General features: G+C 43.1%; 2 protein-coding genes across 11 annotated transcripts in view; both read left to right on the top strand.

Annotated features, from left to right (window-relative positions):
* LOC311012350 (receptor-type tyrosine-protein phosphatase mu) overlaps positions 1-16,513 on the top strand; it is a 144,758-nt gene that overhangs the window by 69,765 nt on the left and 58,480 nt on the right. For all 10 annotated transcript variants that reach the window (XM_084007766.1, XM_084007765.1, XM_084007772.1 and 7 more), the window contains exons 8-11: positions 1,630-1,938; positions 3,262-3,371; positions 7,275-7,476; positions 7,954-8,056. In XM_084007766.1, the coding sequence (XP_083863892.1) occupies positions 1,630-1,938; positions 3,262-3,371; positions 7,275-7,476; positions 7,954-8,056 (724 nt within the window). The remainder of the gene's footprint in view (positions 1-1,629; positions 1,939-3,261; positions 3,372-7,274; positions 7,477-7,953; positions 8,057-16,513) is intronic.
* On the top strand, positions 14,405-16,147 carry LOC311012352 (uncharacterized protein). Its single transcript, XM_084007779.1, has 2 exons — positions 14,405-15,470; positions 15,622-16,147. Exons 1-2 carry the CDS (start codon positions 14,603-14,605, stop codon positions 16,077-16,079), a joined length of 1,326 nt encoding a protein of 441 aa, XP_083863905.1. The 5' UTR covers positions 14,405-14,602; the 3' UTR covers positions 16,080-16,147.

Raw genomic sequence — 16,513 nt, 5'->3', positions numbered from 1 at the left:
CACTCTCAGGCAGTAACCTATGTAGATTCTTTTGTTTAAATTGTTATAAAAGCTTGTAAAAGATTGAAGTGGTTTGTTGGAATCTGTCTAATGTTATAATGATAAAGCCTTCTTGAAGAGAAGCCACTTGCCATTCTTTTCCTTTTAGAAAAGATGTATTTTTTTTCCAATCTTCCTAACATACTTTTATCATTTGTAGCCCTTTGTGTATGCATCATGGACTGTGTGCTGTACATTGATATCCCTTTCTTCCGTCTGCCTTCGACAGGTCTCCCTCTGTGAAAGCGGAGGAGAGATCACATCTGTTATTTTTTTTAGTCCATGTGAAATCTCAAAGTGTTCAATCTTTCACTCAGCAAGCAGGTGCCTTCGTTTAATCTCACCGTTTTTCTTCCTGCGTTATCCTCTCTCACCCGCAAGCTTCTGTCAAGTCACATGTCATGACCTAATTCCCCCCAAAAACATGAATTTCCAGCTTTTCCTTTGGTGCTACACAAACCTTGATCTCATTGTTAATCATTCCAGTACAATTTAAAGGATTCTGAAGAAAAAAAAAAGAAGGATATTATCTATCTAAAGGCGGCACAGTCAAAGGATGCCAACTGATGTTCTCATGGAGTGTTGCTTGTTTGTCGTGTCCTTTTGTACAGTCTGTAGAAATAAACAGTATGTTGGAGCTCTAGTCCAGTCACCCCCCCCACCCACCCATGCACCTCCAGAATGTTAAACATGGCTGCCGTGGCTGCCTCTGAATTGCTGGACTGTGTCTCCTGGGGAACGGGGAAATTGAGCCCTGGCTCTTCCTAATAGGTGGTAAAGTGTTAAGTTCCAGAGAAATGGACTGCGAATTTAACCTGGAATGGAAATTGATCCCATTACCTTGTGCTTGGGCAGCTTTCCTCCCATAGGTAGGAGATTGAGAGAGAGAGAGAGAGAGCGAGGGGGGGGTAGAGAAAGCAGAGAGGAGATGAGGAGAAAGAACGAGAGCGAAAATAGAGAAAAGAGGTGGAGGGAGATGGAAGGACAGAAAGGGAGAGGGGGGAAATAGAAGAGAAAAGGCAAGGAGACGGAGTGTGATTAGAGCTGATGGGATGGTAGCGGGGTTGTGGTCCTGCCTGGATTGGCAGGCTGGCTGACTCTGTATCAGTGTGGTGTAATAGCTGACCGCCACTGTCTGAGACGGGGGGGGGGGGAAACAGAGGACAAGGCAGAAGAAGCAGGAGGAATGGCACGCTCTGAAGGGATGATACACCTCCCGCCGAGGGTTTTCCACCACCAGACCCGCGGTGCCTCAGTGTGTGCAGCTGCTGTGAGACCCAGTTAGCCACGGTGATGGGACATGGCAATGCTCACTATCAGGCCCTGGCTTTTGAAAATGTAAAATATGTTGCCGTAAATATGAATTCCAAACAGAGAAAATGGTATTTCAATATGAAAAAAAAAGTATTGCCTTGGTCTCTTGTGTTATGAATAATCTAGTTGTAAGGAACATCATATTCTCTGTGCCCTACCACCTCAGTAATTTCCTTGATTTTATTGAAACTATCTCGCGCTACCTGCCTTTTTATACGGCCTAATTAATAATCTTGATGCACGCTCACACTTCCTCTCTCTGTCCACCCCCGACAGAGCCGATGCACGGCCCGCAAAGGCTAGAAGTGGTGGACATCCAATCCAAGCAGGTGACGGTGCGCTGGGAGCCGCTGGGCTACAACGTGACCCGCTGCTACAGCTACAACCTGACGGTCCAGTACCGGTCCAGGGTGGCCAGCAAGGAGGAGACGCGCGAGGAGGTGTGCTACGACACGCAGAGCCGTGACCCTCAGCACACCATCCACAACCTGACGCCTTTCACCAACCTCAGTGTCAAGCTGGTGCTACGCAATCCAGAGGGGGTCAAGGAGAGCACGGAGCTGGAGGTCCAGACTGATGAGGATGGTAGGTGTGATGTTACTTCCTGTCCAGGTCTGAGAGGAATGATGAGATGTATGGAGAGCAAATTAATAATAATAATAATAAAAAAGTCAAACACAATCCAACTGAATTAAAACTACTTTTTAAAATGTTACATTTCCAAAATGTAATTTATTTTGAACTTATTTTGCCAGGTAGTTAATTTAGAGTTTATACACTCTTGCCCATAAAATTGGAATATTTTGTTTTCACGCACATTCTCTGTTTATTCCAATTTAAATGCATCAGTAATGACCAGGTGCAATGCTTACATTATGTGTCACAATTACCCAGTTGAAAATGTATTCATGCATAACATTTGTTTGGCGCTATAAAAGACAAGACATTTGCAAATTATTCCCACTTCATGGGCGACCCTATAAAAGCATTCCTGCTCTCATTTCAATCTAAAGAACGGGTAGATATTTCTCACCTGGTCAATATTGCACTTTGGGATTCTCCTAATATTTTCAGGAGAAAACATTTTGTGCCGTATGGCTGTTTCACCTCCTTCAAAGATGAAAGATCTTCCGTGTTGCCTCAGCAGACACAGGAAACTGAATCTATGGAAGTCTCAAGGAACCCCGGCCGCCAGATAACAAACAGGCTCAGCTGACGAAAAGAGAGAGCCTTGTCATGTCTGGCTCAGATATCCGTGGTTGGAAACTTGAAAGTGGCAACTGTTTCTCACTGACTTTCTGTGTGTCTGTGGATCTGTGTGTTTAGAGTCCCGTGGGAACAAGTGTGCAGACAGGGTGTAGCTGTAGTTGTGTTTCTTGAAGATAAATCTTGGAGGAGGAGAAAAAAAAAAGACATCTCAACATCATTCTGTTTCACTTACACAGTGAAAGCAATTCACATGAGGGGTTAAAGGACCAGATCTCTTTGGCAGTATTTCAGTACGAGTAAATATTGCAGAAGGATTAAGATTCCCACTATTCCCACAGGGCTACTAGTTCATCTTTCTTTGAAACACATTTTTATCCGTGTGAAAAGTGTTCAGGGTCGCTGTAGAACGTGTCAGGGAGTTTGTTGTGAGTGACAATGACTTCTAATTTTTTTTATAAACATTCCTAGTTAGATGTTTGACTTGTGCTCATGGCCATTTTTGTACTCTACGTCCTTGAAGAGCTCCTTTTTTATTGTTTGCAGTAGGTAAATCATAATAGGAATGATTGAAGCTTTAAATTATTGGCAGCTTTTTAACTTAAGAAACATGCACAGAAGATGAAAACAAAATATCAATAAATATGTATCCATGGAAATCCTTCCCTGTATGATTTTGAGACACTTTTTAATTTCCCACAGTGCCGGGGGCTGTTCCTCTCGAGTCCATTCAGGGCAGCGCCTATGAGGAGAAGATCGTCCTGAAGTGGAGAGAACCCGTGCAGACCTACGGGATCATCACTCAGTTCGAGGTACACTTGTGTTTATCAGGATCATTATGGTAAATCATGCTATTTAATTTTTTTTAGGAAATCGGAAATACATTATAAAATACATTATCTTGCTATACAAATACATTATTTTAGTGTGTTTAATATTCCCATCTTTAGACATGTTTACAAAATTGAAGATCTCCTGATAAGGTAAATAAAACAAATGTATTGACAGGACTTGAACCCATCTTGACACCATTATTGTTGTATAATTGGTGCAGACGGAGCTGGTGGCAGGATGGGGTTAATATGTCATTATGCCAGAGTCTGGAATCATGTTTCTGCTTAAAACTTCTGCCAACTTGCCCTTGATATATTGAGGTTTTCTCTGTTTTTGTTATATTTTAAGAAAAGCTCACAACATGGCTGGGTCATGTCTGTCAGTCAGTCCACCACTTAATAATCCAGGCTAAAATATCTCAACAATGAATTAGCCGCTTCAGAATTTTATATTATCATTTTGCTCCCTGACTTTTTCTCTACCAGCACTATAAAGTTTATGGTTTTAGGTGAAATGTCTCAACAACTGTTGAGTGGAATACAAAAACCTTCATGTTCCTTTCAGGATGAATTATAATAACTTTTGTGTTCGCTTTGCTTTCCTTCCTAAACTAAACTAAGATGTTTTAAGATACTAAGCTGTACTTGATGAGCATTATACCTGGTTAGCATTGTCATTGTCAGCATGTTAGCATGATGACTGTAATCTGGACCTGTTAAAACCAGGCTTTATTTAGACCGATCACATCAGCTTAAACCTGAATCAGTTGGTTCAGGTTCACCCAAGTTGGTTCTCAATTAAAGTCACTTCCTTTGAGAAGCACCCCCCACATGTCTTTCCAACGAGGGGAGAATCATCTGCAATCTGCCGTCGTCTTCGGTTCCTTTTGCACACGGGCCACCTCCAAAGAAAACACCATCCCAGAAACACGCATCGAACACATCTCACGATTCAGCACCGAGCAAATGTTGACACAAGGCTCTGCACAACCCCTGCCAACCTTGTCCAGGAGCTGCATTGAGTCTTGAATAATAGAAACAGTCTCCACACACACACACACACACACACACACACACACACACACACACACACACACACACACACACACACACACACACACACACACACACACACACAGGAGATATATGTACACATTGATCTTAACCAGCTTACGGTGGAAGTAATCCTCCAGGCTTTCCCACAGATTGATTCTCCTCTGTTGATTCTCCCTCTTGTCGCCGTTTGCTCTTCCTTGATATTTTGACTAGGTTAGCAATCATTGACAGGGCTGCTTCTCAGAGAGAGCAGATTAAATTGTAAAGGCGATGGAAATCCGGGTCGTTGTTCTATCCGCTGCCGTGCCACGAGGTGTGAAATATGACATATAGATACTCTCAGCAAAGAGATGGTTAACTCCAAGCAGGAAAGTCCTAAAGTCCTGTTTGTAATGCTAGCGTTGTTCCCCGTAAACAGCGTTGGCACTCAGAGGTGCTAGCAGAGTGCAGGGAAACAATGTCCATAAAAACGGTATGTTTACTGCACACTTAATCACTTTTAGAGCAACATGTTTTAGTTGTTTACCTTTTTAAAATTTCATGGTACAAGAGAAAGCATTCAGAGCAAATGGCGCGGCTCGCATTGCCGCTCTGTCAGGTTCACTCATATTTACATCGAGCCAAATGTGTTTCACTTTATGAAATACCCACTCCAGGCTATTATATTCATACGCCGCAGCAATTACTTATCTCAGTCTGTGTCTCGGAAGCCATATCCATATAGTAATGTGTCAAGTTAACGTAAACAATATGTCACTGACAATTTCCCGGCATTAGAATACAGTAAAGCATCATTATGCATTTCCCAACATAACCTAGAATCCCAGGTATTATTTGAAGTAAGAAAGAGTATTAATATTCATATCCCGTCTTAAACAGGGTGATGGATGAGGAAGACCTGGCAACCAGGAGCTTGCTCCAGGTGTTTCCTTCTCACACATAGTCTGACTCTCTGGTTTTAAGAAAATAAACCACAATGTATTCTGCCGGTATTCCCCAGAAGTTGCTTCTCATAAGTCGGGACCTTTCTTTGATTTGACATTATCAAAGGAGTCAAAGTGAGATACGGCTGACAAGGTCTGATATCAAAGAGAATTCAGCTCCGTTCCTTTTTGACCGAGCTCTGCGAATGCCATTTTTATTGGCAGGCATTCAGGCCGACATGAGCTTCTCTTTAAAGGTACACAGCATATTTCCCAGTCATTTCTCATTCATCAGACATTAACAATGCAGATGAAATTAGATTTAGCATTTTGTTTATCATCAAAAACCTTGCATTACATTACCTTTTTAAGGGAAATGGCAACTATTATGAAAAAAAGGGGGATTTATTCTGACTAAAAGTGCTATTAAGTAAGACTACTTCTCATAAAAGCCACTATATTTCCAAAATCTCCAGCCTTGTTGAATCACTTAAATGTATATTATTCATGTTTACTGTAAGTCTGACGAACAAGGGTAAATCGTTAAATAGCAAAGAGTACACAGCGTCTTTCATCAACAGATCTCAGCTTTCTTTATTATTGTACGAGTAAAGGAGCCGGAGCTTATGCAGGTTCCATAAATGCTTCATAAATTCGACAGTTTCCTCCCACAGAAAAATGTAAACCAATGCAATTTAAAAAGCTTAATATATCATATCGACTAATAGTTCCATGCAAGGCCAAATTAATTTGCTCAAATATTCTCCTTTTTTTTTTTTTCTCTCCCCCCGTCGGTTCCATTATAATTGTAAAAACCTGTCCATGTGCCCAGTGTTGACAAGTCATTTCAGAATCCCTCTCCCTGAAATGTTATGATATAGGATTTGGCATCAGAGACTCATTTCACAGACAAAGACTAAATGAGAAGGCCTTGAAGCATTTCAAAACTTGATGGACACAAATTATGCAGCACTCCTAACTCCCTTTGTGTTCCTTGATTGGAATTATAATGGAGGTTTTTCCTTTAAGGGCAGAGGCATTTTCTTAAAGTGGGACTTGGATATTAGCAAAAACACTCACCTTAATGCTTCCCTCCAGAGCTCCCTGTGTTTATTAATGGAGAAAGAATACATTACGTGTATCTCCCCTCTCCTTTAAAACCACAAGCTTACATCAGCTGCGGTTGGAAAATGTGTACCGCAGCTCCGTCGGTTTCTACAGCTGTTATCAAACGGCTCCTCTCCATAGACCTTTTGTGCCTCGCTAATTTTGGAAATGCCAACTTGAAGCCTTGTTGACATTGAGTCGAAAGATCACACGCAACGTGAAAGCTTATTTTCTCAACTTCAGGCTTTGTTTTTAAAGATTGCTTCGTGGCATTTGACTTTACTGAGAAGATTCGGAGGAGATAGAGAAGCCAATTAAAAACTGTTTGTGTTTTATAAAAGCTTTTCTAATGTTGTTCTTTAAAAAAAAAAATCAAACAATGTTATGTTATGTGTAATTATCGTATAATTATATAAAATTATGCTCACAATCACCTTGCCATAGACATGAAGGGCAGCTGATAATGATATTATTAGCTCTGTCTATTAAAGTATACCAAATTCAGCTGATTATTTATAGGCATACACGTGAATTAGTATTGTACAACATAAGAATGGTTAATACTGAGAAGTACAGAGGGGAAAGAGATATTACAAAATAGCATAACTTCTCCAGCATGATAGAAAAATACCCTCAACACAGTGAGTAGAGTAAATGATTTAACTCGCCGAGCCACTTGGATGCCTCCAACATAAAACGTTTTTCATTCCATGAATTCAAATCCTCCCCAGCTGAGGAGAGATGAGCGCGGAGTACCCGAGGCCAGAATCTGAATATTTGTTTCCTTCCTTCTTAGATCTCCTACAAGGCGGTGAGCTCCTTTGACCCCGAGCTGGACCTCTCCAACCAGAGTGGGAAGGTAGTGAAGTTGGGCAACGAGACCACCCACATGTTCACAGGCCTCTACCCGGGCTCCACATACTCTTTCACCCTGCGCGCCAGCACAGCCAAGGGCTACGGCCCCCCTATCATCACCCAGTTCACTACCAAGATTTCAGGTCAGCGGGGTCAAAAGCGTGGCCTGTCAGTGTGTGTGGATGATGTGGAATCATTAGTGTATCCCGCCGCTGGAGGTTTTTCATGTCTCAATGTTTGAATGGAAAAATGGAACTTGGTTATAACTCAAACTTATTTAGATAGCACAGGTTTTACTTTTTACATTAATTCATATATATATATATATATATATATGCTAGTTGGCGAGGCAATTGTGATCCATGTGCACTACTACTTTTCTGACAGCAGGCAATATTTCAGTGCTCTGTTATTGCTGTACTTAATGATTAAATCATGGAGCTATAAAGGCAAAAGACAGGAAGAGCTCAGTATAAAAGTGAGAATTGGCTTTTCATTTTTTTCCCCCAATTTAATGTCGAGGTGAATGACTCATTTTACAAGGCGATGCTTAGCAAAACTGAAGTGTTTTGAACTCTTGCTTTGCAAGTGGAGTAAAAAACACCTTCTTCTCTCCGTAGCTCCTTCCATGCCGGCGTACGACCAGGAGACCTCTCTGAACCAGACCGACAGCACCGTCACCGTGCTGCTTAAACCGGCTCAAAGCAGAGGTGCACCTGTGAGGTAAGAACTCGCTGTCTCCTTCTCTTCTCTCTCTCACACACAGAGAGCAAAAACAACAAAACAGCATATTAAAACACAATGAACCACCATCAGCAATAGCGAATTATCAAAGAGCTCGTGTTTATCGATACCCCACCGTGAAGCATAGTTGCCAGGGAATCCAGTACCTCACACCGTACACGCATCTCATTTTCAGGAGCTTTTTATTTGTTTGTGGATTTTGATCCTGGGAAAAAGGAAGCGCTGCCTTTGAAGATGAGAACAGAGGCCGGTGCAGCCAAGGCTATAGTTTCAGGATCTTTTTTCACGTTGCATGTCTTTTATGTGCCTGGCTGCCCACACCGAGCCACCACGGAGGGTTTCCTCCTGCTTGATTCTGCACTTGTTAGTCATTATTAGGGGAAGCAGTGCAGCTGTACTGTGTACACTAAATGCCAAGCTGTTGGGCAAAAAGTCATCATTTTAGTTTACCCAAGGCAACTGTGGTTCTGACAGGAAAGCTGTGATCATCTTTTTTGTTGGTCAGAATTAGCTGGTTAGTTAAACCACTATTCAGCCTATGCAGCATTTACAGTTTTTTATGTGAGCATCCTTCAGAAACTATTATTTTCTTTTCTTCACATCTAGTTTAAGGGCACCTACCTGTTTCTATGTATGTCAACCTAAATGTTATAAAGGTTAAAGCAAGTTATCAGTAATAAGTTACCAGTAAGGGTGATAAAAGTAGCTAATTTGCTTGATAATTCTAAGTATTCTGTCTTCAAACCTTATGTTTTTGTCCAAAACGGGTACACATAGTGATGTGGGACATGTTGTTAAGTAGTGAGCTTTAGGGATGCTTCTAGAAACATGTAGCTTCATATTTGACAGATACTCTATAGTGGGAAGTCAGTGAGGGATCATGCCCATAAGTGCAGGGTCCCATGTCTGTGTTACGCCCTTAAAGAGCAGCTCCTTAGTTGAAAGCAAATAGAACCTGTCAACTTAATGTACACCAAAGGACAGAACCGCACAACAATCGGGCTTCCTGTCACCAGGACCCTGAAATAGCGAGTTAAACACTTGTAAAACTCAATTTTACACCATCGACTCATCTGAGCCGTTAAAAGATTACAGCCTGGAGATCTTTAGTCAGGCTTGTCAGCTCGTGTTTACCGTATGTGCAGCTGCCCAGATTAATGCCCCGGCGCCAAATGGATGGGACCTGAGCAAGAAGGACAGAGCGATCAGTTTTTAATCTCCTCGCAGGTACAACTCAGAAGGCCTTATTCAGGCTGCCATTCTTTCAGCAGGCTCATTACAAAACCCCCTAATTATAATTAACGGTGTGTCGTGAATCCAGAGCTTCCATTAATTAGCATGCTCGGCTCCTCTTTTGTGTACCGTCGGAAAGGCACGCTCACCTCGCCGCCAGATAAAAGAGATTTGTTCTTCGGAGACGTGACCTCAAGTTTGAGGGCCACTTCATTCTGTTTGACTGGGCGGAGACATAACTGTGTACTAATGCTTTATAGCGCTATCGTAAATGTGAGGATTGTCATCTAATCCATTTTAGATGGGGATAAACTCAGTGACTTGTTTATTATTAAATAAAGACTGTTTTTCGATACATATATTTAGTTTTAAGGCTCATATATGTTTAATGAGTCTCTTAAAACATGTACCACCATTCATCAATAGAGTTCAGCACGCGGCACAACCGCAGCTCCAAACTAATTGAGGCATCCTTTGATCACATCAGAGCCTCGACACGTCAAAACTTTCAGGGGTTTTCAGGTACACATTTTCTCTCCCCACCTCCTCCCTTTCCCGTTAAATCTCGCAGGACATAAAGGCCAGCATACTGCCTTCATCTGTGCGCCCGATTTCCGGAAAAAATATGAATTGCAAAATAAAGGGAGGCGGCGGAGGGCAGCATAACAGGAGAGCTTATGATGCGGGGCTTTGACGTGATGCTGGCAGGCTTTTGAAGGTGTTTTCCACCTCCACCTCAGGTGACACCGTCCCTTTGAAAATGTAAGGTGACTTTAAAGTAGCTTGAGTCGAGTTGAGGCCGTCTGTTGGGATCTGCTGTCTGGTCAATAATGATAAATTTAGTCATCTGAAATTCCCGAGCTAAAAAAAAAATAACAACATCTTGGATTTCATCTGCGTTAAAAGCATGACTAAGTGACATTCTCAGTTGAGACATATATAAAGAGATGTTTCCCCAAATTGTTCCATGACCTCGACTACTGGAAAAGTCCCCGAAGTCAAAAACTTGGAAACACAGCTGATTCAGTCTGTTGAAGAGTTAGCATTTTGTCAACCGAGGACTTAAATTTCACGCCGTAGTTCGATTAATTTTTTTCGTGCTGCTGCGCTGGAGTAGGACCCGTCACTTTTCTGGAGTGGCGGGCAGCTCATTTTGAAATTGAACACTTTATGAAATCAGTTTTAAAGCCCATATGTAATAGGGATTTGACAAGGGAGAACACTGATCCGCAGCACCACAGAGCAGAGCAGCATGGAGCTGGATTTTGATAACGCAATCTTGCACGCTGATTGGGTTTGGGAGGTAATAGAGCCCCAGACATTTGAGTTTCGAGCAGCAGATGTTTTGCTGTAATACAGGAAGGGAACACACTGGAAGATCACACGATACTGCTGGTTCATAAAAAAATCAAGACCTAGCAGATGACAAACCTCCGTTTCACTTCAGCAGCAGTAAAAAACAAACAAATCATATTTCAGATACATTCGGGGCAGAAGTCAACGATGAGGGAGGCAGTCAGATTTTTTTTCCTTCATATTTGTAATTGCTAATCGGTATAACGTTTCCAACTTGGATTTGGCTTCTAATCTCTGGGGACAACGCATAGCCGGGAACATGTTTTACCAGAGGGGACACTGTTCCTTTAAGAGGATTAGAGAACTGTCTATCAGTCATGTTGTGTTCAACTAATGTTTGCAATGGCCCCTCGACAGGACTTGAATACGCCTCCTCACAGCCGTAGCATCAAAATAAATGTTTACATGCTTCTGTGGGGATAAATGATTTGAGATGCTTTTCCTTATCTTCCGCACCACAAAATCAGCCCTTCTCTCTTTTCCTGACATAACCTTTGCCTTGAGCGAGGCCTCACACACACATATGCATAAACAGAAACGGTGTAAAATACAGCAGTTTGTGGTGTTGTTAGTAGCACATTGAGGAAACCGAGTTCCAGTTTAATTTCTACCCTGTAGCATCAGATTATCTGTTCTCAAGCACAACCTGAAATCAGTTAAGTGATTTTCTGCAGTCCAAAAATAAGCACCGACTTTCTTTGATCGCGGCGTAGCAAGAGCTAATAGCTGTGCCTAAACGTGACACAACTCGATGCTTTTTTTTTTTTTTTTACGTTTGAACGGCAAATGTAATCTACGACGCCTTCTAATTTGTTTGCTTTATGGACACCTGGGAAATGTAAAGAGCAAGAAGATGGACGCAGGGAGGAAGGATGCTGGGTCAGGAGAAGTGTGTTACTTACAACCGCTCTTAAATCAGACACGTAGGCATCTAGAGCCAACCGATTAGCATGAGAGAGAGAGAGAGAGAGAGAGAGACAGACAGAGAGAGAGAGAGACAGTGATTGAAATGCTCGCCATAACCCTCCCCTCATCTGCTCAAACAGCCCAGAGTTCTCCCCTATCAGCCCACATGAAAAATAAATCTGAGTTTCAGGTCACAATCCAGTCGATTCCGAGTCAATCCGCCATAATTGGTTGGCGTCACATGGCGGCAGAGCTGAAATCTATCGGGCAGCGAGGCTGGAGGAGGCCTAATTGGTGTCAGCTCAGGTTGCAGCGCTACTGCAGGAATACAGGTCCGCCCCGCCGGCCCCTCTGGCAGACCACTTTTAACAGCTTATACCGTTCTGCTCGTACGGCTGCTGCCTTCATTCTTCCTTCCTCGTCTTGTCTTTCCAGCTTCCCGCTCACAGAGGGAAGTATTTCAACAAGTTTGCAATTAAGAACAACGACACACCTGTCTGAGAGCTGCGTGTTTACTCCAGTGTGCTAGTGTTGCTTTTAATCTGTGATCTGTACGCATGTAAAGGTTACACTGTCTGTTACCATGACGACTATATGTCATTTATCTCAACTTGTTCGTTACTTGCATCAAAATATTATGAATTGGCAAGAATTAGAATGAAACAAAGTACATTTACTCAAATACTGAGGATACTTACTGTTCTTTTTGCTTCACTACAGTTATTTAACTGCAATAATTACCACTTGATAACAATTTCATATGCAATTAATATTTTCACTTTACAGACTTGATTGCTTCAGATAAAACTGCACCGTATGAAATCTGCTGTGTAAGATCTGTCCAGAATTTTTGCTTAAATATTTCAAAAATGAAAGCCAATACTCCTACTAAGCTGTTAACATGGCTGATGAAATGGAATATTCCAGTCATTTTCCCATTTTTATGCAGCGGTGCATATTCAAATTGACGTAACGTTAGTTGTCTTTTTGCCAATTCTCAAATCATCTGGTCCATTTGAGGTCAATGTCCTAACTGCTTGTTTATCACGTCAAAACATGGAAGAGTTTAATGGCAGGAGCTGCTTTTTTGCGTCTTTGTGTCTTGTTTTTTTTTTCAAAGTTTTCCACCAATGGCAGGCTGTTTCCAACCGTGTGTACACAGGTTCCCTCTTTCATTCCTTCAACCACCTGGTATTGAGATATGTGTGCGTATTAAAAAATGAACAATTCATATTTTCATTTTGTCATCTATATAGTTGTTGGGGTTGTAGCAGGAGCAGATTTGGTTATCAACAGTTAACTATCAATATCAATATGATTATCGGTATTAATAATTATATTTAATATATTATCATGATATAATCATGAATAAACGGGGCACCACCCTGGGATCAGGGAAAAGATAACCTAAAACTGTATTCAGTCTCAATATGAAGGTTTTATACTCACATGCCAATCATCGTGATCATTGGCATAGGAGTACAAAACCAATCGAACAATTAAAAAGGCGTGAAATTCAAGCACTAGCCTTCACAACCTGCTGTTATCCAGTGACATATACACAACAAGCACAAGAGACCGCTAGTTATAATATAATAAGATTTATTAAAATCAGTAATAATGATCACAATCAATAACACTGCAATTAACAAAGCCTTATTACCTAACTACCTAACACACAAAGCTAAGCTTAAACGAAGGGAGATACACACGTGGAGTGTGTGTGTGCGTATGTGTGTGTGTGCGTGCGTGTGCGTGTGTGTGTGTGCGTGCGTGCGTGTCGAGAGAGAGAGAGAGAGGGAGAGATGGCTATGGGCGGCCACCGGATGGAGCTATTCCTCGCAGCGTTCAGGGGCGGAGCCACTGAGGTTCGATGGGGTAGCGAGAGAGAGAGAGAGAGGTGGAGCTATTCCTCGCAGCGGTCAGGGGCGGAGCCACTGAGGTCTGACGGAGTAGCGAGAGAGAGAGAGAGAGAGATAGCCGTATGTAGCCACCAGATGTAGCTATGTCCCTAGCGCCCGCCCGGAACAGCTGGCTTAGGACACGTGTGTGCGGCGTGTATGTGTGTGTGTGTTAGCGGGTCACAAACAAAGAGAGAGAGGATGCGCGAGCGATATTCGGAGGGACAGAAAGCGTGCCGTTATCACACGGGCTCGCGTGAATGAACTGGCGTTTATTCCGCGAGACCGGTCTTTTAACTGATAGTAGAGGCTTTCTGAGCTCGCGAATATGGCGGAGGTTAGTCGGAAACACTGTTACAGAAATCAACCCAGCGGCGATCACGATCAGCATTCAAATACAGCAGCACATGAACAAACGGACTCGGCGGTCCGCGATCCGAACTTAAAACACATTAACAAGAATTACAAGCATATCCTACACTATCACTTGTGTCTCTGCCCAGACTGATAGCCTCTTACTGGTATCGTTGCGTAAGACGATGACGGCGTTCCGTAACGGCGGTGGTTCGTGAGTCCCCGGCGTCAGCGGGGGACGTGATGAGTCGGCTTCGTCCAGACGAGAGCGGAGCGGGTTTCCTCTCGTTGATCAAACTCAAATAAAGAAAACAGTCCGTGTTTCTTTCTTCCACGGACGGCGATATAATCGCGGCTTGGCGATTTAGTAAGCTTACTTCAGACAGCGTCTGGTAGCTGGACGGCAGGAACCGGCTTGGTTCCTCTTGTTGCAGCGGTGCGCTGCGGGAGGGGGTCGCCTCCCGTTGCAACGTGGTGTTGCGCCGGTTGTAGGAAGAGGCCAGAGTAGGAGTCGGAGTAAGAGTGAATAAAGGCTTGATTATGCTTCCGCGTAGTGATAACGCAACGGCAACGCAACGGCCACGCAGTTGCTTGGAGACCGTGATGGTTCTGCGTTGGGTTTACGTGTCGAAATGCAATTCAACGCCACACCGGTAGAGGGCGCTATGGTTTTTTGTAAAGCCTGACCGACCGACCGAGACTCTTGTGACGTATATCGTCTAGCCTCGATAGCCTATTTGTTTACCTTCCGGCTTCCTCCTAGTCACAGTGAACGATGGAGACCGATACAGAGAGACTGCTGGCATTGGAGATCGAAATTATCGAAGCCGAGGAAGAAATACTTCTATTGCAAATAAGGGCGCGACAAAGACGACAAAGGAGACAACAGCGGAGGTGGTCTGTACGTCCTTTAAACGTGCCGAGGCAGAGGACAGGCGAATATGTGACTCTTGTCCGACCAATGCGAGATCTGGACCCAGAGACACACTTCAAATATTTCCGAATGTCGGCGGAAAGGTTTGACGACCTACTTCGGCGTGTGCAGCCCTTCATACACCATCAGGGCACACACAACATGCCCGTGGGTGCCGCTGAAAGACTGGCCGTGACGCTGAGGATTTTGGCTTCGGGTGGAAGCCAACAGGCTGTAGCGGCAAGCTACAAACTAGCTTCCTGCACGGTGTCCGGCATTGTGTCCGAGGTGTGCAAAGCGTTGTGGGAGGCATTGCAGCCAGAATTCCTGCCCTGTCCTACTACTAGCCAGTGGGAAGCTATTGCTGGTGATTTTTGGCGCCTCTGGAACTTTCCAAATTGTGTTGGGAGTTTAGACGGAAAGCATATCACCATCAAGGCACCGCCGAATGCCGGGAGTGATTACTTCAACTACAAAGGAACTCACTCCATCGTCCTCATGGCTACTTGTGATGCAAGATATCGCTTCACCATGGTGGACGTTGGAGGGTACGGACGGGAGAGCGATGGTGGTATTTTCCAGCGCAGCACATTTGGAGAAATGTTGCTCAAACAAAAACTGAATCTGCCCCCGCCAGCTGTTTTTCCTGGCACCATGACCAAGGCCCCACACCTGATCGTCGCTGATGCTGCTTTCCCTCTGCACAACAATATCATGCGCCCCTATGGAGGTATGTAACACACTATACTCCACACACTTTACATTGTCCATTAAAACCATAACATCTCATGTGAGTGTGCTGCATTCTCTTTTCGTGTATAGTCAAATATTTGTAAATGTGGTACAATCATGTTACTAACTTGCAATATTTGTTTTAATAGGGAGACAATTGGGAATAGAAAAGAAGACCTTCAATTACCGCCTCTCCAGAGCCAGACGGGTCATTGAAAACGCCTTTGGAATCATGGCAGCACGGTGGCGAATTCTGGGCCGGCTGATTGAGTTCCAACCTGACAAGGCTGTGGATGTCACCAAGGCGTGTGTTGTGCTTCATAACTACCTGTCCTACACAGACGCAGCGAATGCACCAGAAAGCCGCTATGCACCACCCCAATTTACAGACACAGAATCTGGCGGAATTGTACAGCCTGGTGAGTGGCGCAGGGAGGTGGATGGAGATTCAAACCTGACACCCGTAAATCGTCAAGAGATGACCAGTCGCCGTTCTGGCCCAGCTGCATTGGGTGTACGGGAGGCCTTGACGAAATTCTTTCTGTCGCAAGAAGGAACTGTGCCATGGCAGGCTGACATTGTCTCACGTGGCACACTTGAACAGTGATGTTTATAAACTTGTGTAAATAAACATCCACAATTTTTCTGAACTTGGTGTTTTATTTCTTTGTGCAAAAAGCAACAAAGTGCAAACAATAAAATAAAACAAGGTGCAAACAAAATAAAACAAGGTGCAAACAATATAAGTATTAAAGTTTAGTTAAAAAGTTAAAGTGTAATGAGTTAAAAGTACTAAAAGTGAAAAGTAAAATATCACACAAATTCAACAACAACTATTTACAAACACAATGAGCTATATACAAGTGCAAAAAGGCAATCATTCCAAGCTTTGCAGGAGTGAACTACCTGCCATTAACAAATGCCTGTCAGTAAATGACAATGAAGTTATGGCAAATGGCTGCAAAACATGAAAATTTACATGGGTTGTGTTGGTGCTAATGCTTCAGTCTTTTTAATGTCTTCTCGTAGTAGCATGTATAG

The sequence above is a fragment of the Eutrigla gurnardus genome (assembly GCF_963514095.1).
Source record: "Eutrigla gurnardus genome assembly, chromosome: 4".
NCBI classification, from domain to species: Eukaryota; Metazoa; Chordata; class Actinopteri; order Perciformes; family Triglidae; genus Eutrigla; species Eutrigla gurnardus.
This window is presented reverse-complemented; position numbering and strand designations above follow the sequence as displayed.

Coding starts and splice junctions, on each gene's coding strand:
- LOC311012352 (XM_084007779.1), top strand. CDS start 14,603: ATGGAGACCGATACAGAGAGACTGCTGGCATTGGAGATCGAAATTATC. Junction 15,471..15,621: donor TATCATGCGCCCCTATGGAG/GTATGTAACACA, acceptor TTGTTTTAATAG/GGAGACAATTGGGAATAGAA.